General features: G+C 45.2%; 1 protein-coding gene and 1 pseudogene across 1 annotated transcript in view; both read left to right on the forward strand.

Moving 5' to 3' along the window:
* LOC149434729 (interferon-induced very large GTPase 1-like) overlaps window positions 1-17,115 on the forward strand; it is a 118,605-nt gene extending 101,490 nt beyond the window's left edge. Inside the window, 1 exon segment of the mRNA XM_089663462.1 lies at window positions 17,093-17,115. Coding sequence (XP_089519588.1) covers window positions 17,093-17,115 — 23 coding nt within the window.
* A 2,157-nt stretch (window positions 17,116-19,272) lies between these two features.
* Window positions 19,273-24,145, forward strand: LOC149434730 (up-regulator of cell proliferation pseudogene; annotated as a pseudogene).
* The last annotated feature ends 313 nt before the right edge of the window (window positions 24,146-24,458 follow it).

Raw genomic sequence — 24,458 nt, forward strand, 5'->3', positions numbered from 1 at the left:
CGCCTACTTCGATTCGCTCATCTCTACACAATACCATAAGAACATCTTAGAACAGAAAGTATTCATATATCTCAATCCATCACTTATCCCAAAATTAAAGGACTAATTTTCATTCTAGACAGTGGTAGGAGCCATTCAATATATACAATTTGTGATCACTGATTCTATAATATTTGGTTATATTTGCACTATACACCTGTGGTTCTAGATTTATGTTTGGCCTATGGGGGTTACATAGTTACATAATTAATTAGAGATGAGCGAATCGAACTAGGCGAACCGGAATTCGAGTCGAATTTCAGGAAATATTCGATTCGTGTCGAAACCGAAATTTTGCCTACTTCGGGTGCGCGAATCGAACATTTCCCGATCAGCCGGCAAAAGTGTCCCTGCAGTGAGCTCCGCTATTTCTGACAGTTCTCTGACAGAAGGAACACATGTTTAGCGGTTGAAACATTGTATCTATTAGTTTCCATTTAGGATACAGATGTTTCAACCACTGTACATGTGAAGAAGTTGTGAGAGAACTGTCAGAAATAGAGGAACTCTGCACATACACTTTTTGCCGGCTTGGAATTATTCTTCTTTTCATCCTACTTCTTCTTCATCCTCAGAAGAGGATGAGGATGAGGATGAGGATGAGGATGAGGAAGAAGAAGAAGAAGAAGAAGAAGAAGAAGAAGAAGAAGAAGTAGTAGGATGAAAAGAAGAATAATTCCAAGCCGGCAAAAAGTGTATGTGCAGAGTTCCTCTATTTCTGACAGTTCTCTCACAGCTTCTTCACATGTACAGCGGTTGAAACATCTGTATCCTAAATGGAAACTAATAGATACAAATTGTATCTATTAGTTTCCATTTAGGATACAGATGTTTCAACCGCTGTACATGTGAAGAAGCTGTGAGAGAACTGTCAGAAATAGAGGAACTCTGCACATACACTTTTTGCCGGCTTGGAATTCTTCTTCTTCTTCTTCTTCTTCCTCTTCCTCTTCCTCTTCCTCTTCCTCATCTTCTTCTGAGGATGAAGAAGAAGAAGAAGAAGTAGGATGAAAAGAAGAATAATTCCAAGCCGGCAAAAAGTGTATGTGCAGAGTTCCTCTATTCTGCAGATACACTTAGAGGAGCTCTGCAGATACACTTAGAGGAGCTCTGCACATACACTTTTTGCCGGCTTGGAATTAATCTTATTTTCATCCTACTTCTTCTTCTTCTTCTTCTTCTTCTTCATCCTCATCCTCATCCTCAGAAGAAGAAGAGGATGAGGATGATGAAGAAGAAGAAGAAGTAGGATGAAAATAAGAATAATTCCAAACCGGAAAAAAGTGTATGTGCAGAGCTCCTCTAAGTGTATCTGCAGAGCTCCTCTAAGTATATCTGCAGAATAGAGGAACTCTGCACATACACTTTTTGCCGGAAACCGCTGTATGGAGTGAATGTCCCAGAACTGTCAGAAATAGACTATTTCTGACAGTTCTGGGACATTCACTCCATACAGCTGTTTCAACCGCTGTATGGAGGGAATGTCATAGAACTGTCAGAAATAGACTATTAATGACAGTTCTGGGACTGTCCTTCCATACAGCGGTTGAAACATTGTATGTATTTGTTTCCATAAATGGATCCATTTATGGAAACAAATACATACAATGTTTCAACCGCTGTATGGAAGGACAGTCCCAGAACTGTCATTAATAGTCTATTTCTGACAGTTCCATGACATTCCCTCCATACAGCGGTTGAAACCGCTGTATGGAGTGAATGTCCCAGAACTGTCAGAAATAGACAGAAACTGTCACAGAACTGTCCTTCTTCTCATCCTTCTCCTTCTTCTCATCCTTCTTCTCATCCTTCTCCTTCTTCTCATCCTTCTCCTTCTTCTCATCCTTCTCCTTCTGCTCATCCTTCTCCTTCTTCTCATCCTTCTCCTTCTGCTCATCCTTCTTCTCATCCTTCTCCTTCTCCTTCTTCTCATCCTTCTCCTTCTTCTCATCCTTCTTCTTCTGCTTCTCCTTCTCCTTCTTCTCATCCTTCTCCTTCTTCTCATCCTTCTCCTTCTTCTCATCCTTCTCCTTCTCCTTCTTCTCATCTCTCTCCTTCTCCTCATCCTTCTCCTTCTTCTCATCCTTCTCCTTTTCCTTCTTCTCATCCTTCTCCTTTTCCTTCTTCTCATCCTTCTCCTTTTCCTTCTTCTCATCCTTCTCCTTTTCCTTCTTCTCATCCTTCTCCTTTTCCTTCTTCTCATCCTTCTCCTTCTCCTTCTTCTCATCCTTCTCCTTCTCCTTCTTCTCATCCTTATCCTTGTTCTCATCCTTCTCCTTCTCCTTCTTCTCCTTCTCCTTGTTCTCATCCTTCTCCTTCTCCTTCTTCTCATCCTTCTCCTTCTTCTCATCCTTCTCCTTCTCCTTCTTCTCATCCTTCTCCTTCTTCTCATCCTTCTCCTTCTTCTCATCCTTCTCCTTCTCCTTCTTCTCATTCTTCTTCTTCTCATCCTTCTCCTTCTCCTTCTTCTCATCCTTCTCCTTCTTCTCATCCTTCTCCTTCTTCTCATCCTTCTCCTTCTTCTCATCCTTCTCCTTCTCCTTCTTCTCATCCTTCTCCTTCTTCTCATCCTTCTCCTTCTTCTCATCCTTCTCCTTCTCCTTCTTCTCATCCTTCTCCTTCTTCTCATCCTTCTCCTTCTTCTCATCATTCTCCTTCTTCTCATCCTTCTCCTTCTTCTCATCCTTCTTCTTCTTTTCATCCTTCTCCTTCTCCTTCTTCTCATCCTTCTTCTTCTCATCCTTCTCCTTCTCCTTCTCATCCTTCTCCTTCTCCTTCTTCTCATCCTTCTCCTTCTCCTTCTTCTCATCCTTCTCCTTCTTCTCATCCTTCTCCTTCTTCTCATCCTTCTCCTTCTCCTTCTTCTCCTTCTCCTTCTTCTCATCCTTCTCCTTCTCCTTCTTCTCATCCTTCTCCTCATCCTTCTCCTTCTTCTCATCCTTCTTCTTCTTCTCATCCTTCTCCTTCTCCTTCTTCTCATCCTTCTTCTTCTCATCCTTCTCCTTCTTCTCATCCTTCTCCTTCTTCTCATCCTTCTCCTTCTTCTCATCCTTCTCCTTCTCCTTCTCCTTCTTCTCATCCTTCTCCTTCTTCTCATCCTTCTCCTTCTCCTTCTTCTCATCCTTCTCCTTCTTCTCATCCTTCTCCTTCTCCTTCTTCTCATCCTTCTTCTTCTCATCCTTCTCCTTCTTCTCATCCTTCTCATCCTTCTTCTTCTCATCCTTCTCCTTCTTCTCATCCTTCTCCTTCTTCTCATCCTTCTCCTTCTCCTTCTTCTCATCCTTCTCCTTCTCCTTCTTCTCATCCTTCTCCTTCTTCTCATCCTTCTCCTTCTTCTCATCCTTCTCCTTCTCCTCATCCTTCTCCTTCTTCTCATCCTTCTCCTTCTCCTTCTTCTCATCATTCTCCTTCTTCTCATCCTTCTCCTTCTTCTCATCCTTCTTCTTCTCATCCTTCTCCTTCTTCTTCTCATCCTTCTTCTTCTCATCCTTCTTCTTCTCATCCTTCTCCTTCTTCTCATCCTTCTCCTTCTCCTTCTTCTCATCCTTCTCCTTCTTCTCATCCTTCTCCTTCTTCTCATCCTTCTCCTTCTCCTTCTTCTCATCCTTCTTCTTCTCATCCTTCTCCTTCTTCTCATCCTTCTCCTTCTTCTCATCCTTCTCCTTCTCCTTCTTCTCATCCTTCTCCTTCTCCTTCTTCTCATCCTTCTCCTTCTCCTTCTTCTCATCCTTCTCATCCTTCTTCTTCTCATCCTTCTCCTTCTTCTCATCCTTCTCCTTCTTCTCATCCTTCTCCTTCTTCTCATCCTTCTCCTTCTTCTCATCCTTCTCCTTCTTCTCATCCTTCTCCTTCTTCTCATCCTTCTCCTTCTTATCATCCTTCTCCTTCTTCTCATCATTCTCCTTCTTCTCATCCTTCTCCTTCTTCTCATCCTTCTTCTTCTTTTCATCCTTCTCCTTCTTCTTCTCATCCTTCTCCTTCTTCTCATCCTTCTCCTTCTCCTTCTTCTCATCCTTCTCCTTCTCCTTCTTCTCATCCTTCTCCTTCTTCTCATCCTTCTCCTTCTTCTCATCCTTCTCCTTCTTCTCCTTCTCATCCTTCTTCTTCTTATCCTTCTCCTTCTTCTCATCCTTCTCCTTCTTCTCATCCTTCTCCTTCTCCTTCTCCTTCCTCATCTCCAAGGGCATTTAAATTAAAGGTACAGTGTTCTGCACTAATTTAAAGGCTCTCTGAAGCCTAGAAACCCTTTAAATAAGTCATCTTTGTAGCGGAGAAATTCGCATCGAATCGAATTTCACACTGGAATTCGCCGAATCAGCCGAATCAAATTTTTCATTTCTTCGCTCATCTCTATAATTAATCTTGCCAAAAAAGACAAAAGTCCATCCAGTTCAACAAAAAAAAACAATTTCTAATCTTATACCCACAACTGATCCAGAGGAAGGCAAAAAAAAAAACAAGCAAAGCAAGATCCAATTTGCTCCTGCACGGGAAGAAAATCCTTCCAGATCCCCCGAGAGGCAATCGGATATTCCCTGGATCAACTTTCCCTATAAATGTTATATCTAGAGATGAGCGAATCGAACATGACGAAGTGGAATTCGTTCCGAAGATTTGGAAAAATTCGATTCGCGACGAATCCGAAGATTAGCACACTTCGGATGCACAAATCGAATTTTCCCAAAAATGGCGGCGACATGTGTGGCGACGGAGCGGGGATCTCTGGGAAGGCGCGCAGACAAGGCGCGCTGACCCATAATGCATTCATTCATGACATGTGATCGCATTAGCCAATCAGCAGCCAGCCAGCCAGCACTGTGTAATGGTGGAGCTATAAATCGCGGCCATCTTAGAATTCTCCATTAGCCTCCGGTCATTCAAGAGAGACAGACCTGTGTGTATGAAGGGACAGAGTTAGGGCCACAGAGACTTTAGGGCCACAGAATCGTTACTCAGGGACACAGAATCGTTACTCAGGGACACAGAATTTTTACTCAGGGACACAGAATCGTTACTCAGGGACACAGAATCGTTACTCAGGGACACAGAATTGTTACTCAGGGATACAGATTTGTTACTCAGGGACACAGAATTGTTACTCGGGGACACAGAATTGTTACTCGGGGACACAGAATCGTTACTCGGGGACACAGAATCGTTACTCGGGGACACAGAATCGTTACTCGGGGACACAGAATCGTTACTCAGGGACACAGAATCGTTACTCAGGGACACAGAATTGTTACTCAGGGACACAGAATCGTTACTCAGGGACACAGAATCGTTACTTAGGGCCACAGCTATCAAAGAATCGAAAATTTAAAGTGACATACACCCTTTTTTTTTTTGGTGGCTGTCGTGCACAGTTGGTGCTGCAGTTTGCCGATTGTGCAAAATAAACTGACTTTCTGCTTCACAACCACTATTGTACATCCAAAGAGTTAAAACCATTTACACGCCGGCTGGCGGTAATATTTTTTGGGTGATTAGTGCATTCCAGTGACAGAAACGTAAAGTTTCCAGCCAACGGCAAGCTGCAATTGACCGATTGTGTACAATAAACTGACTTTCTGCTTCACAACCACTATTGTACGTTCAAAGAGTTAGATCCATTTACACGCCGGGTGGCGGTAATATTTTTTGGGTGATTAGTGCATTCCAGTGACATAAACGTACAGTTTCCAGCCAACGGCAAGCTGCAATTGACCGATTGTGCTAAATAAACTGACTTTCTGCTTCACAACCACTATTGTACGTTCAAAGAGTTAGATCCATTTACACGCCGGGTGGCGGTAATATTTTTTGGGTGATTAGTGCATTCCAGTGACATAAACGTACAGTTTCCAGCCAACGGCAAGCTGCAATTGACCGATTGTGCTAAATAAACTGATTTTCTGCTTCACAACCACTATTGTACGTTCAAAGAGTTAAATCCATTTACACGCCGGGTGGCGGTAATATTTTTTGGGTGATTAGTGCATTCCAGTGACATAAACGTACAGTTTCCAGCCAACGGCAAGCTGCAATTGACCGATTGTGTACAATAAACTGACTTTCTGCTTCACAACCACTATTGTACGTTCAAAGAGTTAAATCCATATACACGCCGGGTGGCGGTAATATTTTTTGGGTGATTAGTGCATTCCAGTGACAGAAACGTACAGTTTCCAGCCAACGGCAAGCTGCAATTGACCGATTGTGCTAAATAAACTGACTTTCTGCTTCACAACCACTATTGTACGTTCAAAGAGTTAAATCCGGTTTTATTTTTGGGGTGCTTATTGAATTAAAGAGTATGTCAGACAACACGCAGAGGAGTGGCAGAGGAGGCAATGTTTCAGGAGCGAGCAGACGTGGCAGCAGAGGAAGGGGTCGAGGCAGCACTAGTCGCAGCCAGAGGCCAGTGCTCCCGGTGTCATCCAGCGGTCGTGTCTCCACCGACAACCCTGCCGTCATCGATTGGTTGACTCGGTCGTCTTCCTCTTCCCAGGTCACCTCTGACACCTACAGCCAACGGTCGGTGGGTACGTCAGACACAACCGTTAGTTGGCATGGCCCGGGACCAAGCCCACTGAAATCACGTGTCCTCTACCTGCCCCTGTCCTTTGCTGTTCCCTCACCAAGCGAAGTATCGCATGCTGTGGGCTCAGCCCCACTGTACAGTGAGGAAGAGCTAACAGAGGGCGGTCAGGAACGGGGGGAGACATCCGCCTCTTCAGCAGCCAGGCGAAGAAGTACTGGCGAGGAGAGTGGCTCGGTAGCCGGTCTAGAGACAGGTCTGTCTCCTGACCCACACGCAGCCGAGGGGGCTAGTAGTGACGCGGAGACCCTAATTGATGATGATGAGGCTGATCGCACTTGGCAGCCTCGTCGTCATCAGGCTATTGCTTCCGCATCATCAGGAGAAGAGGGTGCCAGCTTGCCAGCGAGCAAAACAGTCGGTGGGTTGCCCAGGAGGCAGCAGGGTCGCAGCAGTGTCAGTGGAGCCAAACGGCCACGGAGTAGAGCACCAGCTCCTCTGCAGCCTACCACCACGGCCAGTAGTGGTGCCGGTGTGCACGGAGGAAGTAGCAGTCAGCCAGTGAGGAGTAGCGGGGGGCAAAGTTTCCTACTCGGCGGTGTGGCAATTTTTCGTCAAGCCGCCCGAGGAAGTAAACGTAGCCGTATGTCGACTATGTGGCCAGAAAGTCAAGCGTGGCCAGGGGGCCAATGTTGGGACTACAGCGTTGCGTCAGCATATGCAGCGTCGCCATTCGGTGGCCAGGGAAAACGGTGATAAAGATACGGCGGTTCTGCCTGCCCCAGCCCCCGCTCCATCACCCGCTCCGTTACTTGCTCCGTTACCCGACGTCAATCGCCCTTTATCAGCCAGTCAAGGCTCCAACACCTCTGCTGAGGGGAGTTGTCGCTCGTTGGCATCTTCCGCTCATTCAGATGCTCCTTCTCCTGCTACTCCTCTTCACGGATTCCGTCAGCAGTCTTTCTTGGAATCCGTTTCCAAGAGACAACAGTTTGCGAGCACGCACCCGACGGTGCAAAAGCTGAACGTCCTCCTGTCCAAGTTGCTGGTGCTGCAGTCCCTCCCTTTCCAAGTGGTGGACTCAGCACCTCTCTGAGAAATGATGGCTTGTGCCGCGCCGCGGTGGAGAGTGCCAAGCCGGCATTTCTTCGCCAAAAAGGCAGTGCCAGCCCTGCATTCACATGTAGAAGAGATGGTGGGCCAGTCTTTGAGCATGTCGGTCTCTGCCAAAGTGCACGGCAGCGCCGATGTGTGGAGCTGTAACTACGGTCAGGGACAGTACATGTCATTTACGGCCCACTGGGTGAACGTGGTGCTGGCACAGCCGCACCAGCAACTTGGACAGGTCACGCCGCTTTTGCCTCCACGTTTGCACGTCCTTGGTCCAGCAAAGATGTCCGCCTCTACCACCTCTTCTTCCGCCGTGTCCTCAGCCGCCACCCCCGTGCCAAGTCCCATTACCCGACCGGCATATCACATGTGCAGGGCGCAACGGTGTCACGCTGTGCTGCACCTGGTATGCCTTGGCGAATGTAGTCACACAGGGGAGGAACTTCTGAGTGTAATGAACAGAGAAATCGACAGATGGCTGTCTCCGCGCAAACTGAAAATCGGAACCATGTTGACCGACAACGGAAAGAACATGGTGTCTGCTCTGCGTCAAGGAAGGTTGTGCCATGCGCTATGCATGGCTCACGTGTTCAATCTGGTTGTCAAGCGGTTCCTAAAATCCACCATCCCACTGCAAGACATCCTTAAAATGTCACGTAAACTTTGCATGCATTTCAGCCATTCCTACACTGCAAAGCACACCCTCCTTGAGCTGCAGCGGCAGAACGGAATTCCACAGCATCGCCTGATCTGCGACGTTGCAACAAGGTGGAATTCAACCCTACATATGTTAGACCGCCTTTACGAACAGCGAAAGGCCATCACCGATTTCCTGATGTTACAAGCGGATAAAGGTACTCCCCTGTGTAACTTAGATGTCAGCCATTGGCAGCTCATGCGTGACACCTGCCGCTTGCTCAGGCCCTTTGAGGAGGCCACGCTATTCGTGAGTCGGCAGGACTATGGGATGAACAACGTCATTCCTCTGTTGCACGTCCTGGAACAAATGCTGTTAACAATGGCTGGTCAGGGTGCGGTAGACGTGGCGCACAGATCTCAATGCCACATGACCCCTGTGGGGGCAGGACAGGAAGAAGAGGAGGAGGTAGAGGAGGACATTGGTGCTCAGGAATTATCGAGTGAAATGGGTGGTTTTTCCACTCAGCGGACAGGAGTGGAGGAGCAGGAGCATCTGGTAGAGGAGGAGGAGGAGACAGAGGACCCAGACGCACCGTGGCAGTATGCTGTGGAGATGGAGGCAGGGAGTCCCTCGCATTCCTTGGCACAAATGGCCCATAGCATGCTCGGTTGCTTGCGTAGCGACAGCCGAATAATAACCATCAGACAGAGGGATGACTTTTGGCTGTCCACCTTGTTGGACCCTCGCTACCGTTCAAAAATGGTGGCCTTTTTCACACCTGCTGAGAGGGAGGCCAAAATAACGTACTATTAAAACCACCTATGTAGTCAGTTGGTCTCTGCCTTTCTGCGCCAACGTCCATCCTCAGACACTGTGGGCCCTGTGCGCTCGCGTTCCGCTGCCATGGCAGCAGGGGAGGGGTGGGGTGGTAGGAGCAGTGGCAGCTCCACCAGCAGCGGCTGCCTCAGTTTGCAGTCGATGATGAGTAGCTTTCTTCACCAGCGCAGTGAGGAAACTACTAACCAGCCGCAGCAGCAGCAGCATCAGGTGGACCTGGAGCAGGAGCTCAAACAACAGGCTTGGGCCTACTTGGACAGCACCCTGCCAACCGAGGTAGACAATCCCCTTGACTACTGGGCAACGAAACTTGACCTTTGGCCCCAACTAGCTGAATTTGCCCTTGAAAGGCTGTCATGCCCGGCCAGTAGCGTGGCATCGGAGCGCGTGTTTAGTGCGGCAGGAGGTATTGTAACTCCGCGGAGGACACGACTGTCCACCCAAAGTGTGGAGAGACTCACGTTTGTGAAAATGAATCAGGCATGGATTAGTCTGGATTTCAAACCACCAGTTCCTGACACAACTGACTAAATCCGCCATGAATCATGCCCCAAACATGTTATTATTTTTAACATAGGCCTCTGTATGGCCTTCAATTTAAGCTGCTTACGCTTCGCCACTCTGCCATGGGCCCCTGTACCGCCTCCTCATGCTGCTGCCAGGCCCGTAATCTGCCATGGGCCCCCGTACCGACTCCTCATGCTGCTGCCAGGCCCGTAATCTGTCATGGGCCCCTGTACCGCCTCCTCTTGCTGCTGCCAGGTCCAGAGTGTGTCATGGGTCCCTGTACGGCCTCCCATTGCTGCTGACTTCATCGCCACACTCTGCCATGTGCAACTTTCAGGTCTCCTTACACTGTTGGTGGGTTCCATTTTGTGATAGGGTGCTGTATGGCCTTCCATTGCTGCTGCCTCCACCGCCACCCTGCGCCATGTGCCTCTGTTGTCTGCTCACGCTGCTGACGGCTTCCGCTTTTTAACCGAGGCCTGTGTTTGGCTTCCGAATACTGCTGCATCCACCGCCACCCTGCGCCATATGTCTCTGTCGTCTGCTCACGCTGCTGACGGCTTCTGCTTTTTAACCTAGGCCTGTGTATGGCTTCAGAATAATGCTGCCTACACCGCCACCCTGCGCCATGTGCCTCTGTCGTCTGCTCACGCTTCTGCCAGGTCCATACTGATTCATGGCCCCCTGTACCGGCTCCTCATGAACGTGGCTCAGCGGGTTTGCATCACTTAACGGCAAATCGTTGACAAACGCTGGGACGTTCAGTGTTGTGCGCATTAAGCCAGACACCAAAGGGCAGCACAGACCTGTTATTACTCGCTCAAGCATGGCTGAACAAAACCAGTCTCTACCACAAATTGGACCCAGACCTGCCCAGGGTCTCGTAAGTAGATTGCACGGAGGAGTAGAGTTCGTTATTGGAATTAACTGTGAGGGACTTTTAAACCTAGGCATGTGTATGGCCTTCAATTGAAGCTGCTTCTGCTCCGCCACTCTGCCATTGGACTCTTGATAGTCGACGACTATCAAGAGTCCAATGGCAGAGTGGCGGAGCAGAAGCAGCTTCAATTGAAGGCCATACACATGCCTAGGTTTAAAAGTCCCTCACAGTTAATTCCAATAACGAACTCTACTCCTCCGTGCAATCTACTTACGAGACCCTGGGCAGGTCTGGGTCCAATTTGTGGTAGAGACTGGTTTTGTTCAGCCATGCTTGAGCGAGTAATAACAGGTCTGTGCTGCCCTTTGGTGTCTGGCTTAATGCGCACAACACTGAACGTCCCAGCGTTTGTCAACGATTTGCCGTTAAGTGATGCAAACCCGCTGAACCACGTTCATGAGGAGCCTGTACAGGGGGCCATGAATCAGTATGGACCTGGCAGCAGCGTGAGCAGACGACAGAGGCACATGGCGCAGGGTGGCGGTGTAGGCAGCATTATTCTGAAGCCATACACAGGCCTAGGTTAAAAAGCGGAAGCCGTCAGCAGCGTGAGCAGACGACAGAGACACATGGCGCAGGGTGGCGGTGGATGCAGCAGTATTCGGAAGCCAAACACAGGCCTCGGTTAAAAAGCGGAAGCGGTCAGCAGCGTGAGCAGACGACAGAGTCACATGGCGCAGGGTGGCGGTGGAGGCAGCAGCAATGGAAGGCCATACAGCACCCTATCACAAAATGGAACCCACCAACAGTGTAAGGAGACCTGAAAGTGGCACACGGCAGAGTCTGGCGATGAAGTCAGCAGCAATCGAGGCCGTACAGGGACCCATGACACACTCTGGACCTGGCAGCAGCAAGAGGAGGCGGTACAGGGGCCCATGGCAGAGTGGCGAAGCGTAAGCAGCTTAAATTGAAGGCCATACAGAGGCCTATGTTAAAAAGTCCCCCCAGCAGCAGCGTGGGGAGACGACTATTAGTCGTCTCCCCACGCTGCTGCTGGGGGGACTTTTTAACATAGGCCTCTGTATGGCCTTCAATTGTAGCTGCTTACGCTCCGCCACTCTGCCATGGGCCCCTGTACCGCCTCCTCATGCTGCTGCCAGGCCCGTAATCTGCCATGGGCCCCCGTACCGACTCCTCATGCTGCTGCCAGGCCCGTAATCTGTCATGGGCCCCTGTACCGCCTCCTCATGCTGCTGCCAGGTCCAGAGTGTGTCATGGGTCCCTGCACGGCCTCCCATTGCTGCTGTCTCCATCGCCACACTCTGCCATGTGCCACTTTCAGGTCTCCTTCCACTGTTGGTGGGTTCCATTTTGTGATAGGGTGCTGTATGGCCTTCCATTGCTGCTGCCTCCACCGCCACCCTGCGCCATGTGCCTCTGTCGTCTGCTCACGCTGCTGACGGCTTCCGCTTTTTAACCGAGGCCTGTGTTTGGCTTTCGAATACTGCTGCATCCACCGCCACCCTGCGCCATGTGTCTCTGTCGTCTGCTCACGCTGCTGACGGCTTCCGCTTTTTAACCTAGGCCTGTGTATGGCTTCCGAATACTGCTGCCTCCACCGCCACCCTGCGCCATGTGCCTCTGTCGTCTGCTCACGCTGCTGACGGCTTCCGCTTTTTAAACTAGTCCTGTGTATGTCTTCCGAATACTGCTGCCTCCACCGCCACCCTGCGCCATGTGCCACTTTCAGGTCTCCTTACACTGTTGGTGGGTTCCATTTTGTGATAGGGTGCTGTATGGCCTTCCATTGCTGCTGCCTCCACCGCCACCCTGCGCCATGTGCCTCTGTCGTCTGCTCACGCTGCTGACCACTTCCGCTTTTTAACCGAGGCCTGTGTTTGGCTTCCGAATACTGCTGCATCCACCGCCACCCTGCGCTATGTGTCTCTGTCGTCTGCTCACGCTGCTGACGGCTTCCGCTTTTTAACCTAGGCCTGTGTATGGCCTTTAATTGAAGCTGCTTCTGCTCCGCCACTCTGCCATTGGACTCTTGATAGTCGTCTCCCCACGCTGCTGCTGGGGGGACTTTTTAACATAGGCCTCTGTATGGCCTTCAATTTTAGCTGCTTACGCTCCGCCACTCTGCCATGGGCCCCTGTACCGCCTCCTCATGCTGCTGCCAGGCCCGTAATCTGCCATGGGCCCCCGTACCGACTCCTCATGCTGCTGTCAGGCCCGTAATCTGTCATGGGCCCCTGTACCGCCTCCTTATGCTGCTGCCAGGTCCAGAGTGTGTCATGGGTCCCTGTACGGCCTCCCATTGCTGCTGTCTCCATCGCCACACTCTGCCATGTGCCACTTTCAGGTCTCCTCACACTGCTGGTGGGTTCCATTTTGTCATAGGGTGCTGTATGGCCTCCCATTGCTGCTGCCTCCACCGCCACACTGTGGCTCCACACTCTGGTTTTGGCCCCGTGACTGCCCAAATGAGTGAAGTGTGCGGTGATTCTAAGATCGACGGCACTCATCTGCATGTCATACTGACTGACAGTATTATTTCTCTTCCCCAGCAGACTCCAAGGGCATTTAAATTAAAGGTACAGTGTTCTGCACTAATATAAAGGCTCTCTGAAGCCTAGAAACACCCTTTTTATAAGTTAAATTTGCGGCGAATATATTCGGATCGAATCAAATTTTTTCGGCGAATTCGGCGAATCAGCCGAACCGAATTATTGAATAATTCGCTCATCTCTAGTTATATCCAGTTATATTCTGTGTATCCAAGAAAGAATCCAGGACTTTCCTACAGCAATCCACTGAGCTGGCCACAACCAACCCCTGAGGGAATCTATTCCACATTCTCACAGCTCTTACTGTGAAGAAACCTTTCTGTGTTTGGAGATTAAATCTCTTTTCCTCCAGACATAAAGAGCGCCCCCTTGTCCTCTGTGATGATCTCAGGGTGAATAACTACACCGAGTTCACTATATGAACCAATGATGTATTTATACATGGAGATCATATCCCCCTTATATATTATACATGGAGATCATATCCCCCCCCTTATGTATTATACATGGAGATCATATCCCCCTTATGTATTATACATGGAGATCATATCCCCCCTTATGTATTATACATGGAGATCATATCCCCCCTTATGTATTATACATGGAGATCATATCCCCCCCTTATGTATTATACATGGAGATCATATCACCCCTTATGTATTATACATGGAGATCATATCCCCCCTTATGTATTATACATGGAGATCATATCCCCCCTTATGTATTATACATGGAGATCATATCCCCCCCTTATGTATTATACATGGAGATCATATCCCTCCCTTATGTATTATACTTGGAGATCATATCCCCTCATATATTATACATGGAGATCATATCCCCCCTTATGTATTATACATGGAGATCATATCCCCCCTTATGTATTATACATGGTGACCATATCCCCTTATGTATTATACATGGAGATCATATCCCCCCTTATGTATTATACATGGAGATCATATCCCCCCTTATGTATTATACATGGAGATCATATCCCTCCCTTATGTATTATACATGGAGATCATATCCCCCCTTTTGTATTATACATGGAGATCATATCCCCCCTTATGTATTATACATGGAGATCATATCCCCCCTTATGTATTATACATGGAGATCATATCCCTCCCTTATGTATTATACATGGAGATCATATCCCCCCTTATGTATTATACATGGAGATCATATCCCCCCTTATGTATTATACATGGAGATCATATCCCCCCTTATGTATTATACATTGAGATCATATCCCCCCTTATGTATTATACATGGAGATCATATCCCCCCCTTATGTATTATACATGAAGATCATATCCCCCTTATGTATTATACATGGAGATCATATCCCCCTTATGTATTATACATGGAGATCATACCCCCCCTTATGTATTATACATGAAGATCATACCCCCCCCTTATGTATTATACATGGAGATCATATCCCCCTTATGTATTATACATGGAGATCATATCCCCCCTTATGTATTATACATGGAGATCATATCCCCCCTTATGTATTATACTTGGAGATCATATCCCCCCTTATGTATTATACATGGAGATCATATCCCCCTTATGTATTATACATGGAGATCATATCCCCCTTATGTATTATACATGGAGATCATATCCCCCTTATGTATTATACATGGAGATCATATCCCCCTTATGTATTATACATGGAGATCATATCCCCCCTTAATCTCCTCTTCTCAGTAGAGAATAAATTCAGTTCCTCTAATCTTTCCTCATAGCTGAGCTTCTCCATGCCTCTTATCAGTTTGGTTGCCCTTCTCTGTACTTCCTCCAGTTCCCCAATGTTCTTTATGTGAATTGGTGCCCAAAACTGAACTGCATATTCCAGATGAGGTCTTACTAAGGATTTGTACCCGGGGGAGGGGCGGGCGAATGATATCTCTCTCTCTCTGGAGTCTATACTCTTTGGAGATTTTGCTCGCTTTAGAACCCGCAGCTTGACATTGCTGCCATTATTAAGCTTGTGATCTACGAGAACCCCCAGATCCTTCTCCACCATTGATTCCCCCAGTTGTACCCTCCTTCCCCCAGTATGTATGACGCATGCATATTCTTAGCCCCCAACTGCAGAACCTTACATTTATCAACATTAAACCTCATTGGTCACATAGTCCCCCAATTACACAGAGCATTGAGGTCGGCTTGTAAATTGGAGACATCCTGTAAGGACGTTATTCTACAGCACAGCTTGGTGTCATCTGCAAAGACTGAAATGGGATTTATAATCTCAGACCCCATATCATTTAAATGTATTAAAAAGTAAGGGTCCCAACACTGAACCTTGGGGTACACCACTGATAACACTGAACCCTGGGGTACCCCACTGATGACCCCAGACCATTCAGAGTATAAATCATTAACCACTACTCTCTGAATACAATCTTTTGGTCAGTTTTCTAACCATTTACATTCGGATTGTTCCAAGACTTTAGACTTTACCTTTACACATTAGCCGCGTGTGGGGAACTGTGTCAAACACGTTTGCAAAATCCAAGTATACTACGTCTATTGCCACCCTTCTGTCCAAGTATACCACGTCCACCGCCACCCCTCTGTCCAAGTGTACCACGTCCACAACCACCCCTATGTCCAAGTATACCACATCCACCGCCACCCCTCTGTCCAAGTGTACCACGTCCACCACCACCCCTCTGTCCAAGTATACCACGTCCACTGCCACCCCTATGTCCAAGTATACCACGTCCACCCCCACGCCTCTGTCCCAGTATACCGCGTCCACAGCCACCCCTCTGTCCAAGTATACCATGTCCACAGCCACCCCTCTGTCCAAGTATACCATGTCCACAGCCACCCCTCTGTCCAAGTATACCATGTCCACTGCCACCCCTATGTCCAAGTATACCACGTCCACCCCCACGCCTCTGTCCCAGTATACCGCGTCCACAGCCACCCCTCTGTCCAAGTATACCATGTCCACAGCCACCCCTCTGTCCAAGTATAATATGCCCACAGCCACCCCTCTGTCCAAGTATACCACGTCCACCCCCACCCCTCTATCCCAGTATACCGCGTCCACAGCTACCCCTCTGTCCAAGAATACCATGTCCACCGCCACCCCTCTGTCCAAGTATACCACGTCCACCGCCACCCCTCTGTCCAAGTATACCATGTCCACAGCCACCCCTCTGTCCCAGTATACCGCGTCCACAGCCACCCCTCTGTCCAAGTATACCACGTCCACCACCACCCCTCTGTCCATGTATACCATGTCCACCGCCACCCCTCTGTCCAAGGTTTTGCTCACCTTCTCATAAAAATAAATCAGATTTGTTTGACAACTTCTGTCTTTCATGAATCCATGCTGTCTGTTGCTGAATGGCTCCGCCCACTGCCCTCAAACGAGGAATAATGCCTTCTGTCTGTTTAAGAAGACTTTACTGAGCTTTGCACTGATTAGTACGAAAGTAAAAGTGTGAAAATTACATCACAGATTTAAAATCCTTGTATAGGCCAAACTTTGTTTTATTTCTTGGCTAGAAAAAGGGAGTAAAAAATTCAGATGAGTTTTTTTTTTGCTGTGTTTCTGCCCCATCAGGTAGATATCCCTTAAATTCCTGTCCCCGGAGCCACAACAGGAGGTGAGTGAAAATTCCTACAAAGTGAGAGGAATTCCCCTTTTATACAGTTGCCACCTGAATAAATGACCCGCATTGGAAGATTAATTCTCATCTCTTGTTCCTGTGACAATTTAAAAATCTTTAGACTCCCCCCTCACTGTAAAGGATGAATCTCCACAGTGGGGACACAGATAGCAATAGAAACCCAGCAAAGGGCCTAACCCTTCCTTACACCATCCAAAATTGTTTTGCATTTACATACACTTTACAGGTAAAATATAGTAAATTGTGTGATCATCAAAAAATACACTATATGTTCAGTTAAAAATTAATAGTCGCAGAATAACTGTCTTTGTTATTTATTTTTAGATTCTGAAACAAAGAAATCATGACTTCTACCACAGATGCCACAAAGAGGATAAAACATCTTAGATGGAAATTAATAGAAGTGTTTGAGGAGGACACAGAGGGTTTCAGTGATGAGATGGGATCTCAAGGCCTTATAACCCTGGATGAGATGATTCAACTTCAACATGATGGAGATCCAAGAGGGAGAGTTGAAAAAATGATGAGCATTATAGATCAGAAAGAAGAACACTGTCAGAAATTCCTGTGTCATCTTGAGAACATGATCCCCAGATTTCCAGCACTGAGTGACCTGTCCCACCACTTTCCAGAAAGTAAGTTATCTGAACTATAGAAGTATTTTAGGCTGGGGGATCTCATCCTACCTATCCCACCGCACCTTCAGTGTCACTTACAATTCTACTTCCTCTTCTCCTTTTCTTTTCTCCGTATGAGTCTCCCAAGGTTCTGTTTTTGGTTCTATTCTCAATCTACTTCTCCTCCCTGGGTCAGCCTTCCATGGCTTTCAATACCATTTCTATGCTGATGAAACCCAAATCTATCCCTCTACACCTCAGCTCACAACATCAGTCTCCTCACGCATCACTAAATTACTGACCAACATATCAGACTGGATGTCACATCACTTCCTCAAACTCAATCTATCCAAAACCAAGATCATAATATTTCCTCCTCCGCGTGTCCTTTCCCCTGACTTTTTTGTCAAGATCAATGACCTAGCTACTAATCTGTCCCTGCAAGCCAGGGTACAAGGTGTAATCCTGGACTCTGAACTTTCCTTTTGGCCCCACATCCAATCACTTTTCACTTGTCTCCAGGACTTCTCCTGACCCTCTCCTATCCTATGGAATTCCCTACCCCAATCTGTCCAGCTATCTCCTACTGTGACCACTTTTTGATGATCCCTGAAAACATTTCTCTTCAAAACTTATCCTGCCTCCACCTAACAACTGCACTTTTATTTTCTCCATCAGCTCATTCCCCACAGTTATTACCTTTTGTATCACTTGATCCTCCCCTTTTAGATTGTGAGCTCTAATGAGCCGGGCCCTCTGATTCCTACTGCATGAAATTGTATTGTAACTGTCAGGGCTTTTTTTCCCGCAGGGGAACACTGACACCTCCAGCACTAAATGTATGTGATGGCAAGGGGTGGTGTGCTGGAAGGTCTATTGATATTGGCTGCTGGGGGATCTATTTTTGCATGGAGGTTTATTGTTGCTAAGGGGGGGAGGTTCTATTGCTTCTGGCTTTGGGGGAATTATTGTATTGCTTTTCTTGTTATCATTAATAAATTCCATAAAAAGTGCTTAGCACCACAAAATGATACTTGGCTCTGTATTCTGTAAACGGAGTGGTACTGGGAGGTGGGTGGAACCAAGGGACGGTGCTTGGAGGTGGGGGAGGGCGGAGACAAGAAGTGACTCAGAAGGGGGGCGTTTCTGCACCTATTTTATGAGAAAAAAAAGCCCCGGTAACTGTACTGTCTGCCCTCATGTTGTAAAGTGCTGCACAGACTGTTGGTGCAATATAAATCCTGTATAATAATAATTCACTAAGAACTAAGCATTTCATGCATTTTTGCCTTAGAATAACTCATGAGGTATTTATCTCACAAGCAGTCAATTTAATAAAAACACGTTATATTTTAAGAATGAGTTAGATGTTTCTATTTTGCAATATTTAGCACTTCATTTAGTATTATTTTTTGTTGCTTTATCTCAATTTTTGTCACATTGTACAACAGTGAGTGGAATGTATTTTGCGGTTTTTCCCATGTGTTTTTTCCCATGCATTTTTGATGTGTTTTGCAGGGGTTTTTTTTAGGATTTTTTTCAAACTGGGCAGATTAAAATGCAAAAAGCATCAAAATTGTGTCAAAAACACAAAAAAAAACCACTACATGCATTTCTGCAGTGTCTATTGTACCAAAATGCAGTGCTTTGCGTTTTAAAAAGTCCCTGGCCTTTTCCAAAAAAGGCACCAGGTGTAAACTCGAAGATGTGAATGTGTCCCATAGGAGATCATATTAAATGGACTGCAGTGCGTTTCTAAAAAATGCAAAATGCACCACAAAACACTTAGGTGTGAACCTAGACTGTTGTATTTATTGTTTTAAACTATTTATACCAGTAATGCTTAACATAAGGTTATATATTAAAAACATTTTGCTCTTTTTACAGATAAATTGAAGATTTTCCAGGAACTTCTTGTCAGATTAAATATGGAGCATTTAAATGATTCCAAAATGACATTGAAACACATCCTAGAAATTGGAGCAGAGACTCTGAGTGATGTCCATCCCCAGACCATTCAAGATGTTCCGTGGCATTTTTTGAGGAAGCTGATGGCCTTGAACAGAGCTGCACTTATTACTCAGTATGGACAAGATACACAAATAATCAGTTCCACTGATAACATGTTTGAGTCAATGTCTGAAGGGGAAAGTAGGTCAATTGAATCTATTCACCCCCTGGATGTCCTCTGTGCTCTCCTCCATTGTTCAGACAGTTTTCTACAACAAGAGATTGTATCTAAATTGTCCATGTGTCAGTTTGCCATCCCTCTCCTTCTCCCTGCTGGTGATGGGTCAAACTGCACCCTCATGCTTTGGGCAATGAGGGACATTGTGAAGAAGTGGAGACCTCAGTCAATGACTGATAGGAAAGGGTTCAATGAGGAAAATGTGGTGAATATTTCCATGCCTATTTTCTCCTTCATCAGACTGGGTGACACCAAACTATCCAAATCTAAAATCCTGAATCAAGTTCTTAATCCAGCCCAACAACACCAAAACTTCTTCATACACGATGATATGGAGGGAGGAAATATCGAGAGGAAAATATCTGATGGCCTTGTGGAAATGTCCTGGTATTTTCCCTGTGGTAAGTCTGATGTTTTCCCAGAACCCATTGCAGTGACCAGCCTACGAGGAGACCTGGAGACCAACATGAACCAATTCACATTTCTGACTCGAGTCTCACCAGCTGTATTTATATTCATTGAAAGTATTTCTGAGATACAATTCAGACTTTTATCATCCTTCACTAACACTGACACTCAGTTTTATTTTATTGTTACTCCAGAAAAGGGGAAAAAAATAAGTAAGGAGACCACAAAGCACATAAAAAATCTAATGACATCGTTAAAGATGAGTAAAACAAATATTATTCTGAAAACCAGCACAGACAATGATGCAGCATTGGTGAAAAAAATTCAGAATTGCATTGAGAGTATTTTTAAAAATAGTCAGAAAGAAAGACGAAACCTGTGTAGTGCTACAAATAAAACTGAAGGACTTCATATCTTTGTTGATGAGAATTTTGCTGAATGTCAGAAAGCAAAAGTAAATGCAAATAAAGTTACTTCAGTAATAAAAGATGTGGAAGGGTATAAAAAGGAAACATTGAAATTACAGGGAAATCTGTGGAAGGAATTGTCTAAAGTAGAAAAAGAAATTTGCAGAATGGCGAAACAAGGGGAAAAAGATGCACAAAAATATCAATCTGAGCTCAAAGAACATCTCAATTCACTCCATGAAAAACAATACCAACATGACATTCCTGTAGGCATAGTGTATTTTACTGAAGCAATTACTGACCTCTCCAAGGCTGAAAAACATTATTTCTTGAAATGGATGAAATTTGAACTGGATTCAGTTGCAAGAAATAACACTTCATTGTTGCAGGCTGAATACAAGGCAAAATGTAACAGTAAATCAGATACTTCAGAACTTAAGCAGCTGGATAAGAAGATTTCAGACAGTTCTTTAGGAATAGAACATTTCCTACGTGAGCTGGGACAGTTTTATGAGGCTGAGTATTCCACAGTTGTTAACAAACAGAATAATAAAACCACAAGACAATTCACCAAACTTCCTGGAATTGCTGCTGATCTCCTACTAGATGGGTTACCCTTAGAGTTGATTGATGGTGACGCCTCTAATATTCCATTACAGTGGATAACTGATGTCCTGACTGAGCTAGACAATAAGACAGGAGGACAATGCAAAATGAGAGTAATCACAGTGCTGGGAGTGCAGAGTACAGGGAAGTCCACCCTTCTGAACACCATGTTTGGTCTGCAGTTCCCGGTGGCCAGTGGACGATGTACACGAGGAGCCTTCATGACTCTTCTGAAAGTAAAAGAGAACTTCCAAGAGGAGCTGGGCTGTCACTTCATCTTGGTGATTGACACTGAGGGGCTGAAAGCTCCAGAGTTGGCTTCTTTGGAGGAAAGCCATGAACATGACAATGAACTGGCCACTCTGGTGGTGGGGTTGAGTGATATTACCATCATCAACATGGCCATGGAAAACACATCAGAAATGAAGGATATTTTACAGATTGTGGTCCATGCTTTTCTTCGGATGAAAGAAATTGGGAAGAAACCCAGCTGTCAGTTTGTACACCAGAATGTGAGTGATGTGTCTGCTTATGAAAAGAACATGAGAGACAGGAAGAAATTTCTGGAACAACTTGATGAAATGACAAAAGTAGCTGCAAATATGGAGAAGAAAAGTGGAATTACCTGTTTCAGTGATGTGATGGATTATGATCCTGAGAAACACAACTGGTACATTCCTGGACTGTGGCAAGGAGATCCACCAATGGCTCCGGTAAACTTTGGCTATAGTGAAAATGTTTATGAATTAAAGAAATATTTGCTGGGATTTTTAAAATCTCCAAACTCTAAAAGAATTCAATGCAAAATCCCCGACTTCGTCACATGGATAAAAAGTTTGTGGAGCTCAGTGAAACATGAGAAATTCATCTTCAGTTTCAGAAACAGTCTGGTGGCAGAAGCGTATACCAAGCTGTCTGTGCAATACTCTCTGTGGGAATGGGACTTCACCAAAAAGATCCATAGCTGGATGATCACCAAAGAAACTTACATCAGAAATCAATCTGCAGCCAGTCTCAGTGCTGAGATGTGCATGCAGTTTAAAGATGATATTCAGAGAATACTGTTAGAAGAGCAAGATGCAATGCTGAAGCTACTAGAAAAATACTTTGACAGCAAATGTGAGAATGTTCATCTCATTGAACGATACAAAGAGGATTTCTTCATAAGTGTGAGATTCCTGAAGAAAGAACTGGAAAGGAATTCGCTTAATAAACTCAATGAGGCAGTTTTCATCCAGAAAGGCAAATTCAAGATTTCGTATATTCAGAAGACATCTCAGGAACTGATCGAGAAAGAAATAACAAATCTCCTAAAAAACTGCAGAGAAAGAAATTGTGAACTTGGTGACATGGAGGCAAAGCAAGAATTTGAAGAGATGTGGAAGAAAACCCTCTCTGATTTACAAATAGAGGAGCTGACAAGACGTAACATTGGACAAATGATTCTTCATCAGATTAAGAATGAAATGGGTGTAAAGGGAGGCGGTATTAATGAAAACCTAACCAGTGTGATGAGCTTGGATGACTATGGGATCAATCCATTTGTTCCTGACAAAAGACACATTGAAAGGACATTTCTTTCCTCAAATCGCAATGTATTTTATACGAGTCAGGCACACCTGGACAATATAGAAGGCCTTGCAATGACTTTGATAGATATGTGTGACACATACATCAAAGAGAAGGCAGGCACCACAGGGGATTATGATGATACTTATTTTCAGGAGTTGCTACACATGATCAATGATAAACTCAAAGACAAAACTACTCAAAAATGTTACTTTTCTCCCAAGTTTGAGCTAGATGTAAAACTTTTTATCTTTGGAAAGTCATCTAGAGCATTTCAGGGCTTACATGACAGCTTCCGTCAAGAAAATGACCCCAAAATTTGCCTTGAAAAATTAAAACCTCAATATTTGGCCACATTTGAGAGCATATTCCATGAAAAAGATGAGTGCCAGAGCAGGGCCAAAAAATTTTGTGAGCTCTGCCTGAAGCCGGCTCTAACTGATTATATTCTGCGACATCTCGGCAAAGAAATCATTGACATCATTCTACAAAGTTCTGACTGTCAAATATTTAGCAGTAGAAGTGCTTTTCAGTTAACTGTGCTGGAGGACTTACTGAAGAAAAAAGAATTTAAACAATATAATTCCTACATTAATGATTATAAGACCTTTTTGAAAGACTGGATCTGTCAGTACATTACTGAGAAATATCAGAATCCAGAAACTCTAAAACCCTTAGAAGAAAAAATTTTATCTCCAGTCATTGAAAAAATTGAAGAAGTCCTGAAGAGTGAGGAATGTGTGAAAAAAGAAACCATTGTGACATTTCTTGAAAGTTTCTGCAAGTCACTAGACAAAGAAATAGTGATCTCACAGAATGAAATGACAGTGATCACTTTCCACAATACAGCAAATGGCAGCCTGTTCTCTGAGGCCATTCTTTACTATCTTCCCAGCATAATGGAGCCCATTTTATCAGACACAGAATTGTTGAACATTGAACGCCTTCTCTCCAGAGTCACACTGAAGCCTCAGGAGGAATTGTTGAAGAAAGTGATTGGTTGCGGTAATCAATGTCCATTCTGTAAAGTCCCCTGTGAGAATGCTGGTGGGGATCATAAGGAGCACGCTGCATCTCTCCATAGACCCCGGGGACTGGGAAGATACAGATGGGTCAAAGATGAGACTTTAGTCACTGGCATCTGTTCCACTGCTGTGGTATCTAACAATACATTTAGAAATTCTGACACAGAAGGAGAATATCACCCATACAAAGACTATCGTAAATACTATCCAGATTGGCTAATTCAGCCTGACGCCAGCCTCAAATCCTCAGATTACTGGAAATACATTTTTGTACTTTTTAATGATGATTTTGCACGGAGATATTCTGCAAAACCAGCTGAACTTCCAAAAGACTGGATGGAAATCACAGAAGAACAGGCTCTTGCAAGTTTACAGGAATCTTTTAAAATCAAATGAAAATGACATGACTGTATTTGTGTCATCACTCACATATACAATATATATGTTGGTTTTGAACATTACAGATTTATTTTTCTGAGTATAGTTTTAGTATGGTGACTCTCATTAGCCTGAGGCTGCATTCACATTTGAGCGATTTGTAGCTTTGAAGCTCCAAGCTCCAAAAACACTCAAATAAAAAATCAATTGTTCTCTATGGTGTTCAATCTTGATAGCACAAAGAGGCACCATAGGGAACAACTGATTTTTTAAGTTTGAGCATTGTTGGAGCTTTGAGTTTCAGGCTTCAAATCACTCAATTGTGAATGTAGCTTAAGATCCTCATCTTTATACTCTGATATCTGCACCAAAAAAGTCTCCTGCAATTAGAAAGGACTGATGCCGTTGAACAAAAAAGAAAAAAAATTGGTATGGGAATATTATTAGTATTATTAGTATTATAGAGGATTTATATGCCAACAGTTTGCTCAG

This window comes from Staurois parvus, unplaced genomic scaffold (assembly GCF_062004578.1).
Source record: "Staurois parvus isolate SC_StPar_1 unplaced genomic scaffold, SC_StPar_1.0 ptg001692l, whole genome shotgun sequence".
NCBI classification, from domain to species: domain Eukaryota; kingdom Metazoa; phylum Chordata; class Amphibia; order Anura; family Ranidae; genus Staurois; species Staurois parvus.